General features: G+C 39.9%; 1 protein-coding gene and 1 long non-coding RNA gene across 3 annotated transcripts; one reads left to right on the top strand and one right to left on the bottom strand.

Annotated features, from left to right (window-relative positions):
• Window positions 1-71: 71 nt before the first annotated feature.
• On the top strand, window positions 72-6,345 carry LOC136528357 (uncharacterized). 2 transcript variants are annotated; one of them, XR_010777052.1, is made up of 5 exons: window positions 72-193; window positions 1,111-1,213; window positions 2,927-2,993; window positions 3,154-3,938; window positions 6,214-6,345. It is a non-coding gene; the product is annotated as an uncharacterized lncRNA (long non-coding RNA). The 2 variants fall into 2 exon arrangements; XR_010777051.1 differs by lacking the exon at window positions 6,214-6,345 and having other exon boundaries at window positions 3,154-4,077.
• LOC136528356 (NAC domain-containing protein 105-like) lies at window positions 4,301-10,785 on the bottom strand. The gene is made up of 5 exons (XM_066521307.1): window positions 10,294-10,785; window positions 9,857-10,036; window positions 7,933-8,143; window positions 7,538-7,824; window positions 4,301-6,606 (listed from the first exon to the last, which is right to left on the bottom strand). The coding sequence occupies exons 3-5, from the start codon at window positions 8,111-8,113 to the stop codon at window positions 6,049-6,051; spliced, it is 1,026 nt and encodes a 341-aa protein (XP_066377404.1). The 5' UTR covers window positions 8,114-8,143; window positions 9,857-10,036; window positions 10,294-10,785; the 3' UTR covers window positions 4,301-6,048.
• Window positions 10,786-13,492: the final 2,707 nt, after the last annotated feature.

Below are 13,492 nucleotides of genomic sequence, written 5' to 3'. Positions count from 1 at the left end.
ACCGCTGCGCCGGCGATGGTATTGCCGTCCCCTGCTCTCCTCCCTGGCAGGGCTCAGAGGTCGCCTCTCTCGCCGCCGGGCACCCAGCCTTTGCTGCCTGCCTGCCTGTCTGCAGCAACAAGCTTCTTCAAGGAAACGAACAAAAGCTCATTGCCGTCGTCTTCCGTGCCCAATCTTCTTCACCAGTTCTAAGGTAAATACGCAAATACCACGTAAGAAACCACCTGTTCATCAAACTTGCCTACATTCTCATTCCTCGTGCTAGCTACCAATTAAATTTGTCTTCCGCCCTTAGTCTTTTGCTTGCTGTATTAGTTCTTTCTGCAATAAAAAACTGAACTTCTATATACTAAAATATTGCCACCAACCAGACATCTAAACACATCTCCTCTTCTCTTTGCTGCTGTTTTCTTCTACAATCCTTTTTCTCCACTACATGAACTCGCCATTATCATACATATACTTTGCAGCCTTTTTATCACTACTTCCTGACGAGTAGCAGTTTTTATACATACTGTTCTACAGTTTATTAACTGTGCTCGTTACTACTAGCCACCAGGGAATATGTCCAAGCGACCAAGCAGCTTTGCCTGCTCCCTGAAACATGTTTCAAAAAAGGTCACGCACCATTTAACTGCTAAAGTGCTTAACTTTCTGAGAAGCATCAGTACATGACTAGTGCATACTGTCACAAATCTTGAGTGTCCATGAAATAGCTCTTAAATACTTGATCTGGAATTGAATTGAATAGTTTGAACAAACAGTTCACTTTTGTTTTCTTGAACCACTTCTTTTATGGATAAGATGAACTCATCAGACTATCAGAGGCGCCGATACGGTCAACTGTTAATAATGGGAGCTGGTCATGGTGATCAACGGTTGCCTTAATCCTTGTAATTCTCTCAAGTAATTAACAACTTGAACTAATAATTGCCATAAGGCAAGATAGATATTTTCCAGGAACAAATTTAACTATACCAGCACAGTCGTACCCTCTGGTTTGTATAATCTGGTAAACTATTTTCTTGAAAATATTAGTCTGATCTTGCCATGCTAGTGATTTACTGCTTCATTAGCCGTGATAGATGTTAAAGCTAATTACTTGGTCAGGTCATTCTTCGTATTGCTACTGGACTGGTTCCAGGTTGTTCTCTTGCAGTGTTATTTGAACTGCATATGGCTATGGATGAGACCATAATAATCCTTGATAAAGGTAATTAATGGCTCTGCCTGCTTCCCTACATGATTTATTTTTTTAAAACAAATTCCTACATGATTTATGGAAAATTATTGACCTTGGCCTGAAATAAATACTAAATAACCTGCAGCAGAAGCTCTACAATTGACAAACACACTGAAAACTAAATTAACAATTTATGAGGTACTCTGCTTCTTATTTTACTCCTCAGCATGTTAGCTCTAACATGTAACTGGGTAAACAAACTCCTCGGGACTGTCAAAAGAAGTAGCAGTGGCAAACGTGAGAGAGATACTTAGGACAAACACCTGTGCTGACGCTTAAAAGCAACTCAACATAGCCTTTTTGCTTGTGTCCTTTATGCCTTTTTCTGAGCATCCGGTCCCTGGTAGAGTAAACAGCAATCACTGATGGAAGAAGCATCGTCCCCTTGTTTGTTGCCCCCGGCCCCAACCCCCCAAGTGAGCTCGGCTCCACACCGTATGCATGCTTGCTTGCTTCTACAGTTCTACCTCCAGAACTAGCCGCATTATTGTTGTTTCACTGTGGTTGCTTGCGGCTAGGGAATGGTCTTCATGTGTGGTTGGCTCTATGCCCAACTCAACTCATGAGTGTATTTTGCTTCGTCATGAGTGATGCATACAGGTGCAGCTTAGTCATGCCATATCAATTCCAGGCAAGAGACACGCCGCAATCATTGTTGCATATGCAGCCACTTCAGTCGGCGGCAGGATTGGTGTTCCCGATCCCAGTAGCAGCACGCAAGTTTGGAGTGGCTTCTGGCCATATCTCCACCAATTTTCCTTGCCCTAGTATTTCAGATTATGCTGCTGGCTGCCACCTAGTGGCATTCAGTCTGAACTCTGGAACCATGATAATGACTGTTTCTGCCTCTCTTTTTTAACTTTTTTTTTTCTGAAACGGATATTTTTAACTAGACATATAAAAAAAGATCTAGAAAGTACTTTGATTTTGGATTGAGCGACCCAGAGATATACAACTAGACATATAATGGAATTGAGCTTATAGAAATTAACCTCATTAAGAAAAGTTAAAAAAAATATACCTGTTGTTACATGATAACTAGACATGTAGGGATGCAATCCGATGTTTCTTACCTAAGCTTGGACAATGGTGGTAGGTGTGCAGGGGTGGGGTTGAATGCTCATAAGTTCAATCATATATAACACTAAGATTAGGAGTTAGAGTTAAAAACACTACACTTGGTTTCAGAAACAAATAAAAAAGGAGCTAAAACACTAGGAACAAGCAGCATTTAGAAAGGGTTGCTACTTTGATAGGGCATCTGGCTTAATATAGAGCACATCATCAGGGAAAGAGTATATCGAATTGAAATTTTTGTCCCCTGTTTTGGATGATACTACCTTTTCTTCTTGTGGATTAAAACAGAGCTTAATTTGTTCTATAGTTCTTTGAGTCAAATTCTGGATACATTTCACCTTGGTCATCCTGCACATTTTGAAGTTATTTATGCTGTTTTATGTATAAGACTATAGAAGTGAAACATCCCTCCCCTGCTACCATGCATGGAGCAGACAAATGGACAATAAAGAATCTTGATCTGAATTAAATGGCCTATGTCTTATTCTTTTGCATGCAGTCTAATGATTCGATTAATTTCTGAGATAGGCAGAATTAATATATTGTTTTCTTTTATATGAAACAAAAAATGGCGGATTTAATAACCAATGTGATTATATTTGGCAGCTGAGGGGTCTTGATCCATGAGTACATGATACAGACTTCTCCAGCGTGAAATGAACGCAATAATGAGGCAAGTACAAGGAGCCTTTTCCCTTATCTATCTCTTAGTTTCTTATGCATGTCAAGCGTTCAAAGTGCATCTCTCTCTATGAGACTTCACGTCTATATATTCCTTTATTTTATTTGTGTTGCTTGGATTAAGATTGACATATGAATGATTGTACATGCAGTGTGAAAACTGCAGTTGCGTATGGCGGATTACTAACTAGCTAGAGATTTAGAAGGGCTGCGAGCAGACATGATGGGGTCTCACATGAAGGCTTTCACGCAGGCATCATGTTATCTTCCTCTACAAACAAACATCACCCTCCCCTCTCTGTGTACTTAATTATACCCACTTCGATTCTCCTTCTCATCTCATTGCCCATCGATCTCATGCATGCATGCATGTTGTTGCCTGCCTGGTTCCCAACACACCTGCCTTTTCCACACCTTCCTTTTAAACCTCATACACGCGCAAATAATCTTATCATATTGTGGCTTGCCTCTTTTTTCACAGGAACTGCAGCCACTGACATGCAGGGCCGTATGTGTCCCATCTATCAGTATACACATCTGGGAAGTAGTTGAGAGGTGTGATGCAGACCATGCTTTTCTGGAGTGTGTAATGCTTGCATTGCTTTGAAGGGTGTGTGGACTGCACTGCATGGCCGGCTGGCTTGCGGTCAGGTGTATGTGGGGCTCTTGCACTATATAAGCCGGAAGCTCGATCAGTTGGTGGGAGGCATGCAATGCATACACGCATGTCTTTCTTTGCTGCTCCTATGCATGCTTTGCTATCTTTGATCCCTTAAAGCATCGGTCAGGAAGCATTGCCCTTCACTCTCTACATTGGCACCACTCCTTAAGGTGGTGTCGCTATCCGGCCCTTTCTCTCCTGTAATCTTTGTCATCTAGCTTGTGCTTGTTCCACATAATCCCTGGGCCATGATCACCAGCGTGTTCTCAGTGGTAGGTGAGTTATGTTACTGTTATCAACCTTTCTTTCATGTCATTAGTTACCATGATATTTGTGGACTTGTCATTTTTTTTTTCTTTTTACCTGTTCTCTAGATAGAAATTTCTTTAATTACTGCTAGCTGGTCAAACTCATTATAACCAATCTATATATGTTACCATTCTACGTATGTCCCTTCGAAAATAAATGATATGCCTTCGCTTCTTAACTCATCCTTATACTGTTTGATGACTAATGAGAGAGGAGCTGCTAGCTTAGTTTTTTTTTCCTGAACAGGCTAGTTAGACAGATTACTATTCCTAAAAATAAGTTAGTGATCTAAAGCTAAGCGTGAATAGGTGATCATGCAGCAGCTTCTCCCTAACTCCTAGTGAAGTACATACTTGTAGCGATGCAAATGGAATGTGCTGATAACTGTATGCATGATTAAACCGAGTTTTAGTTGTTTTGTTTTCTTTGGCCTGTTCGTTCATGATGATCTGAACAAGCTTTTGGTGCATTACCCTTTGATATTCCCCATATTGTTTCTTATGCTTATATACTTGGAATTATATTTGAGCTAATCTTATCTTAATTTCCAGTACAAATGTAGAGAGCATACATTCCACTCTAGATATACCCATTAGTTTGCTTACTATGGTATTCCTGTCGAGCTCTGCCTTATCAATTACGCTCCTTGTCCTTTGCATTGCTCATTTAGTCAGAACCGTAATGGAGAACCATACACGTCCCCATTCATAGATAGTTACACTGGGCTAGGATTTCTTATTGATGTGACCAGTGTAGTAACAAGGTGTGCCACTAATATCCTGGCCTGAAACTCATTGCCCGGCCCATTAATTGTAAATAGTGGATGAATTTTATGCTCCCAGTAATACGTGTATAGCCTATGGACCCAGAAACAGTAAACCATAGCTGACCTGCTTAAAGCCCTGAATGCATTTTATTCGAGCAAATTAGCTGTTTGCACAATTGCACATCTAAGGAGACAAAACAAATGCATGTATAGAATGCTATCTCAGTAAAAAAATTCGTCTATACCTTTGGTCTTGTTTCTAGAAACGAGGAATTACTGAATTAGGCATGTACTCTCTAGCTATTTTCTTTCTCGAGAGTAGAAGGAAAGAAGATTATTATTACTTAATGAGCTGATCCCTGTTAGGTTCACATCATCCCTGCATACAGAGAATGATGGTTCATCTTTCTGATCACATATAGGAAAACGATGGTTCACCTTCCTTATTAATTTTGATATATTTCCCCCCATCTTTTTCTATGTAGAACTGCTGGTACTTCTCTTTGCAGTTCTTTTTTTATTTTTATTCAGAAAAGGGTTAAAAGTATTGGAAACATATAGTAGTATGCGTGGGTAAGTGTACTGAAAAGTGTTGGGCAGTAATGCTTGAGGATCATAGCTGGCAAAAAAATGGTACGCAATATATATAGTCTCCATAGGTAAGTTGTGACAACTCATATAATTGGTTCTTTGAAAAAAGTTCAGATAAATAATTCCAAGTTCCACAAGGTTTCACTTAGCAAACTGAACTAAACTCTTCTTTATTGGTTATGGCATCCTCCTAATCAATACTGGTATGGATGTACTATTGTGTATATCGTTTGTGATCCAGAATGCATGTTTAAGCATATATATCAGTTTAAGATTCCATATTATCTAACTTGTCCTAATAGTATCCAGTCAAAGAAAAATGTGATGCCAAAGGTACTGTATATATAGAATCGCTGCAAAATGAAATATATAAATATGGTTATCTCGAGTTAATTGGTTGATAGACCAACAGTTCAGTATCACATAATAACTGAAAGAGTATCACCTATTACAAATCATGATTCATGAAGTTTATAAGTTCTCCATGACCTTATTTATATAGAAACACGGTGTGATAAGTATATTCAGTACAACATCCTGAAGGACATAATAAGTAGTACACAGATACTCAACTCAATATATAGTCTTATTTACACGCCACTATGTAGATCAAATTACTTATATGTCCCAATTGATCCGATATGATAATCATCATATATTATTGTAGCTCTTAATATAATATTTTATATGAGGTGATATGTTTGATTAATTTCATCATCGTCACTTCCATGGATCAACTTGGCTGCTGGATGTTGACGTTGATGCATAATCGGTAGCCACCTCTTGCTTCTCATTTACCTGAAGGATATCTCCTTCATCAGTATAATCGACAACACCCTTTGCTGCATCGTCGTGACTAAGTTGAGATGCAACAAACTTGTCCAGAACTCTCCAATCAGTGACTTGGTCGACTGCATGCTCCATGAGCTGAACATGTTGGTGAGCATGGTGTGCTTTAGTTTGATGGTCTGGTGAGACCAAAAGAGAATGGAAGGATGGAGTCTCTAGCTCGTGAGGAATGGCATTGAGAATATGATGGCTTGGCATCTGGAATTGTAGCTTCAGTTCCCTCTTGTAGCTATTGTTCAGCATTTGGAGGTGTTGTTCTTGCAGCTGTGCTATGCTGTGGTGTGGTGGCATTCCACTCATGGGAGAGTTAAGGTCATGCATGAATGTTCCATCTTCATCGACATACCAGCATGGTGCATCATGGTCTGATTCTCTTCTTGTTGTTGGTAGTCGCTTTTTGAACACCCTACATACTACCCATCCTTCCTCCTGAAATATAGAAGATATATATGTTGAAAGATGTAGCTGATGAAGTATATGTGATCATTCAGAAAACAAAGACCATCTTAAATGTAAAACATTAAATGGTATAGTTCTTAATAGATTGAAACCCATGCCATCAATTTATTATCAAGTCCAGTGCCCTAATAGTGATCAGTAGATGAGCAATTCCATATGTTGCACACATGCATGTTCTAAATAAAATGCATGGAAGACACAGTACGCCACATCACGGAAAGCAGGAACAAAGTAATAAAGGAGAGATAGAGTGGCAATTAAATTCAGATAAGTTCTACTTTTATATAGGATAAACTTTGAGACGATGTGCATGAGTAGAGAATATATATCCTTCTAAATAACATTATAATTAAGTTTATAACAAATACACTTATCATTATACGGTTGCTGTTGGTATGTATGAATAAGATATATAAAAGATATATATATATATATATATATATATATATATATATATATATATATATATATATATATATATATATATATATATATATATAGCATGCATGATGATGGTATAAATTATAATGCATCTATATTTTCTTCATGATAATTCTAATCTGCAGGATAAAAAGCTGGCTGCTGTGAGTAACAACGACAATCTACACATGCAGGGTAATCAGCTGGCTGCTGAGGGGATGCGATAAATATCAATACATATCACAACGACCAATATGTGTATATATGACATGCATTATATTTTTGGATTGTCATGATCTGAACTTATGTATGATATATAGTGTAAAACTCCTTGCTTGTATCATACTATACTGAATATAATGATCAAAACCTCACTGTATGATATATTTGGTAGGCAGTGAAGGAAATTAATTAATATAGATAATTAAGCTAGAGTAATTAATACAATGAAGTAAATAAATTAGAGCTTTAATTTGCTTGCCTGGGGAGGGCCATTCTCATTGGTTTCAAGGCGGTACTCGTGCATGATCCAGTCAGACTTGTGGCCATTGGGAGCCCTGCCCTTGTAGTACACCAGCGTCTTCCTCATGCCCACCAGCTGCCGCTGCTTGTTGGCATAGATGGGCTTGTCTCTGCCGGTGGCCTTCCAAAACCCTGCAGCGGTGGCCCGGTTGGTCCGGGTGCCTGTCGGGTATTTCTTGTCTTTGTGGCTGAAGAAGTACCACTCGTTCTGCTCCTCCTCGCCAGGTCCTCCCAAGCTGCACTTCTCTGCCAATTGTAATAATATATGTGTGTGTGTGTAATAAGATGATGAGATTAAAACATCTATATATATCAGTGATAATAACATATATATAACAGTGTAAATGTACTGACCTTGGAGATCCCATGGCTCAATCTTGTAAAGATCGACATCTTTGATGACGTTGAGGTCGATCCTTCTTGAGGCTACCTTCTTCCTGAGGTAGTAGTCCACCAGCTCTTCGTCTGTCGGATGGAATCGAAAACCTGGAGGAACCAGCTGTTGCGTCTGCGCTTGTGTGCTGCTCATACCCATCTAGCTAGGTAGATAACTAGACTGATCAACCTGAAATTGCATGGATGCGACACATGATTCCACCATATGTTACGTTAAGTCGTTTACATCTTTTATCATGCATGCATGCATGCTAGCTAGTATATAGCAGGTACTATAAGACGACCGGGACCTAAATATTAAACCAATCGGCCTGCCAGGATGTAATGGATGAATGCATGCATATGTGTACCGTCGATCATAATTTTAACCCGCCATGGCAGCAGGCTAGGGTACGCATGTGATAATGGACAGATAAAAAGTAATACTCGAAGCAAGCATGATCATTTGCAGTAGTGACGCATGCACTACTAATGACTTCAATCCTTGCACTGCATGTGGTGTAGTATATATGTGGTACTGAGCATCACCACTCACTACTCTTTGTGGAATGTTTCCCCTGCTGCATGCTGTTGCTGCTCAAAGCTAACTTTCTCTCATCATACATGTCCTGGATGCAGGCCCTCGCTCCCTAGTGTGCAGGCTGGCTGGCCTGGCCTCTAGTGCATATAGTAATGTATACATGCATTTCACCCAACATTGGATGGGGTCACCCCCTAAAGTGTGGCACTCACGCGCTAGGTGCATGCGTGTCTATGATCATATGTGCTAGCTACTACTTGGTGTGCATGATAAGTAAGCGTCGTCGTCATTTTTTGTATTGTTCTGATCGATGTTTGTTGGAGAGATGTGTTGATTATTTGGAACTGGTGTATGTACGTTCTTACCATATTATAGATTAATTAATTACCATACCATGGTCAGTCATGTGTGGCAGTAATATATTCTTAGTTTATTATTAATTAAGATAAGAAATGTTCGTTGCGTTTAAGTTAATTAGTACACCGTACCGCTAGCTGATGCACATTTGTAACTTGTACATATGCAAAAGAGAGCATGTGTGGCACATATATATGATTATCCTTCTTTTCTCCTATCTACAGATACTTTGTATATTGTTCATATATATGCTATGTATTATATTAGGTACAATATTTCGGCCTCACCCGGCCCTATTATTATATACACACACAGCAGGAGAGATCGTTGTGCATGCGTGAAACAAAACTCTTGGAAAAGGTTGAAAAATCCTTTGCTGAAAAACAAATTGTGTCCACCACACAGCCATATTCTCAAACTAAAAGAGGCAGGGATATATTCTTTCATTTAGTTTTCTTGTTTTAAATAATAAAACTCACATCATCTAAAAAATATGTTTTTTCTAAAATAAATAAGAAAAAACTCTGAATTAAACATTGATCAATCCAAGTAAGAAATGGTAATGGTTTCATTTTGAAACATGGCGTGTAGAACAAAAAAATAGTGTATATTTGCACTTGCAAATTCTACTTTCACCCATGGTGGTAAGTGATTAATCGTGCAAGCTGATCTGGCCCTTCGAAATTATTTCAAGGGAACAAAATCATTGCAGCGCCGTGTGTTTGTAGATTTGAAGAAGTAAAGATTATCTGTAATTTGATGCTGAATTTAGAGAGAGAGAGAGAGAGAGAGAGAGAGAGAGAACTAGTGCAAGAACACACTTCGTGCTATATAGCTTTTTCTTCTGCGATCAAGAACATCTTAGTCAGATTCAAACAAAACATCATATATATACTATATAGTGTCTATACATAATCGGACATTCCTATCTAGGGTTCCGGGATCCGGTAAAATCTATATGCAAATCTAACATGAAAAGTAACATAATTAAGATGGAGAATATACCTTTCCCAAATCAGAGAGATGTGGCGAAACCTTGCAGAGAGATCTCTACTACTAGCTTTGGTAGTAGCTGAAGCTATAGTACGTGTGCATGGTGGAGGCAGGAATGAACTTTTATTCTCTCTTCGTCGGTCTCCGATCCCTGTCTTGCTGCTGGTTGTTGTTCTCTCTCTAGGTCATTATCTGGTTCAGATCCCAAGAAGAATGTCACAGCAGATAGAGATTTTTTATACACGTACGTACAACAACAAGATTGATGACCAAAAAAGAAACTAATGATATCAACAGGATGAAAGCACACAACAAGCCACGTAGATCGAGATGAACCAAATAATAAAACGTTTAGAGAATAATCCAGGTGAAACAATATACTGCTTTTTAAGCTAGGTTTGAATAGTTCATATATAGTAGCATCGATCAGAGAGTAGCAGTATACCTACCTTGCTATAACATGCATGAGAGAGAGTTCATGGATCTGCATGAATCAGTGCATGCAAGCTCGATTGATCGACCTTGGCTAATCACGCACTAACTTGTTCCTCGATCTCTCTGCTGCCTCTCCCCTGACCTAGGTATTAGCACAGAGAAAAAGAAGCTATGGAGGAGACAGAGAGAGAGGGAGGGAGATCAAAGGATGACTGCCGTGCAAACGGGAACGGGGAGGAACGGGGTTGCTGATCTGATCGATCCGATCCAACTAATAAATGGTGTGAACTGACGGGATTGATCTATCTCTCTTGTATGTATGGGAAAAAGGAAACCAAGCGGTGGCCGGATCGATCGGAGAGGAGAGTGAGCTAGCTGGAGTTAGAAACTCAATCGCAATCTATGGCCGCTATGGGAATATCAGGCAAAGGGAACAGTGAAAGAGAGATGGGAGATGAGGAAGAAGAGGAACTAGCTAGCAGAAGCTAGGGTACGGCGGTGCAGTCTGCCGGCTCTCTCTCGCTCGTAGTGGAAGGAGGGGAGGGAGGAGACGTAGAAGAACAGCGACCCCTTCCTTAACTTTGTCTAGTCCCGGCCCCACGCCCACACCGTGTGGGACCCGCGAGGGTGGGCCCCACCCCATCCGACCAGCACCAAACAAATCCCCCGTCCACTGCCTCGCGCCATCATTCCTTCCCTTCCATCCATCCCTTTCTTTAAGCTCTCTTCCTTCAGTCTCCCATTTTTAGTTTCTTTTCCCTAGATTGGAGTAATATAGACACAATTTATATGTAATATATATATATGTCTTACTCTTACTTGGACCGATCACTTAATTCCACCCAACCAAATTAGTGTTAGAAATTTAGACATATATACTATCACATATTTTAATCCAAAAGTAAATACTCCCACCATCCCACAAAGAGTGTCATTCTCACCTCCCAAGAAATCAAATATTTTCTACTTTGACCAATATAATATAAAAAATGTTAGGTTTTATGATGCATAATTAGTTAGTGTCATTAGATTATTAATCATTGAATATATTTTCATGATAAACTTATTTAGAGATATAAATATTGTTAATATTTTATGTAAATCTAGTCAAACCTAATAAACTTTGGCCAATACGAATCTCATAGCAACACTCCTTTTGGGATAGAGAGTAAACATATTTATGGCAGTAACTATGCGAGTGTGTGATCTACTTGTAAAAGTAGACATTCTAAACATACTGATCAGAGGAGTAGACAAGACAATTAAAATAGTTGCAGTAGTATAACCAGAGGTGGTCGAAGGCATTGGTGACGTTGTTCTCACTGGTTAACATAGTAAAATTTGGTTTTTAAGTTATCATATTTTAGAATTCAAAATTAAAAATTGGATGTTTACATGGTAAATAAGTCTAAACTTGTAGAGGTCCACATGATCTACAACTTTGTAGTTTATAAGATTATGATTTGAATTCATGCATTTAGAGTCCACAAATGCTCATTTTAAGTTGTATAGTACTAGGCAGATCTAAAAATTTGTAGTAATTTTTTTCATTTTAGATCATTTATGTCCAAAATATTCAATACAAGATTACTAAATGTTAATATAAAAAGATAGCATTCTTTATATTCACAAGTGAGTGTGTAATGTAGTGTCGCGCGAGGCTAGAGCTCATGGTTTGAATCTCATGAAGCAAACATGCATGTATTTCATCACGCGAAAAATCACAAAACTTCGAACCACTATCCCTGGGGGGTGGGTGGGGGGGGGGGGGGGGGGGGGTTCCTGATTTTTAAAAAATGTTCTGCTACCAGATCCCTCTATAAATGACCTATTAACATAGACCATTTGATAGAGATAGTAGGCCTGCCCGTCTCTAGAAACGCTTTGTGAAATAGTGCAAGACAGAGTTTTGGATGTGTGCTCGTCCTGATAACTGTGCGTGTAGGTGCGTACACTGGAGAAGGCTGAGAGCGACATGAAGAGAGAACTGATTGTTAGAGATTGTGTTCACATGTGTGAGACGAGAGTTTTCTACTTGTCGACTCCATGGAGTCCGGGCATCCTCATCAAGGCCAAAACCCACACCCAAACAAGGGGTGGACCGAGCAGACTGATCAAGAGAGGAAACAGCCCCATGGAACTTGGCAAACAAAGCATGTTGATCTAGATAGAAATTGATACAGATACGTAATCCTATCTAGTACGAGTGATCGTGCTCTAACTGTTGCCCTTGTCTTTTCGGTTTGAGCGCTCGACCCAGGGCTAGGTGGCACAAGTCAGTGAAGCATTATTGAGTCTACCCTCAACATCATCGTTGTTATCTCCAATTTTCCGTGAAATCAGTCTGATCAACTAGGACCTGTTGCCTACTTCGCCTCACCGCGTGACCGTTTTGATCACCATTTGTGTTTGGGGTCCCGTGTGAAGTTCATACTCTAGTACTATATATGTGCCTTCTCTCTGATCAATGAGGCTACTGCTACTTGCCTTGCTACGTCGCAGCATCGCCACACATGGTCTTCTCCGTTGTTATTACATCCTCAATTCACTGCGGCTACATCCTCGACTACATTGTTGCATGAAACACGTGCATATGGTCTTCGATGGGTTGTTCATGTTCTTTGCCATCTTATTCGAGGACCACCGCCTCTGGATCATCACACCTTGTGCCAAATTATACAACGCCTTCTTGTTTCGTCTGGCTCAACTTCATCACCAGCTTCATTGTCCCTTTCCCGCCTACTTCATCTATTTTGATAACCGTGGGCTGCATCTGCATGCCTGCATCAACACCTTCTATCCCCGCAGGTCCCATCCTTACACTAAGATAATAACAAATGACATGTATATAGATGATGGGAATGAAGCCAGTAGCTAGTCTGAACGCCGAAAGAGATGGTTTTAATTGCTATATATTTGTGAGTGAGTATTCCACTTTAGCAACTTTTAGTTGTCATTTAGATGATACAGTATATGTTGGGGTTTAGTCCCACGTCGTGTAGCGATGGTGGGGGAGCACAACATATAAGGCGGAAGAAGCCCCCACCTATCAGGCTAGTCTTTTGGGTTGGGAAGGCCCAAGACCTTATATGTTGTAGCTCCGGTGGACCTGGGACCTGTGGGAGCGTAGACTCGTGGTAACGAGCCAGGCCGGCTATAAGCCAGCTCCAAGATCGTGAACTACCGGTTTCAACAATTGGTATTAGAGCCCAT

Source organism: Miscanthus floridulus, chromosome 19, assembly GCF_019320115.1.
Source record: "Miscanthus floridulus cultivar M001 chromosome 19, ASM1932011v1, whole genome shotgun sequence".
Classification (NCBI taxonomy): Eukaryota; Viridiplantae; Streptophyta; class Magnoliopsida; order Poales; family Poaceae; genus Miscanthus; species Miscanthus floridulus.
Note: the sequence above shows the minus strand (reverse complement) of the source record. Positions and strands in the feature narration are given on the sequence as shown.

What these genes read in the sequence shown, in the direction of transcription:
- LOC136528356 (XM_066521307.1), bottom strand. Translation starts at nt 8,113, where the DNA reads ATGGGTATGAGCAGCACACAAGCGCAGACGCAACAGCTGGTTCCTCCA. An exon ending in TGAGCCATGGGATCTCCAAG is followed by an intron (nt 7,825 to 7,932) that starts GTCAGTACATTT and finishes TACAATTGGCAG; the next exon opens with AGAAGTGCAGCTTGGGAGGA. An exon ending in ATGAGAATGGCCCTCCCCAG is followed by an intron (nt 6,607 to 7,537) that starts GCAAGCAAATTA and finishes TCTATATTTCAG; the next exon opens with GAGGAAGGATGGGTAGTATG.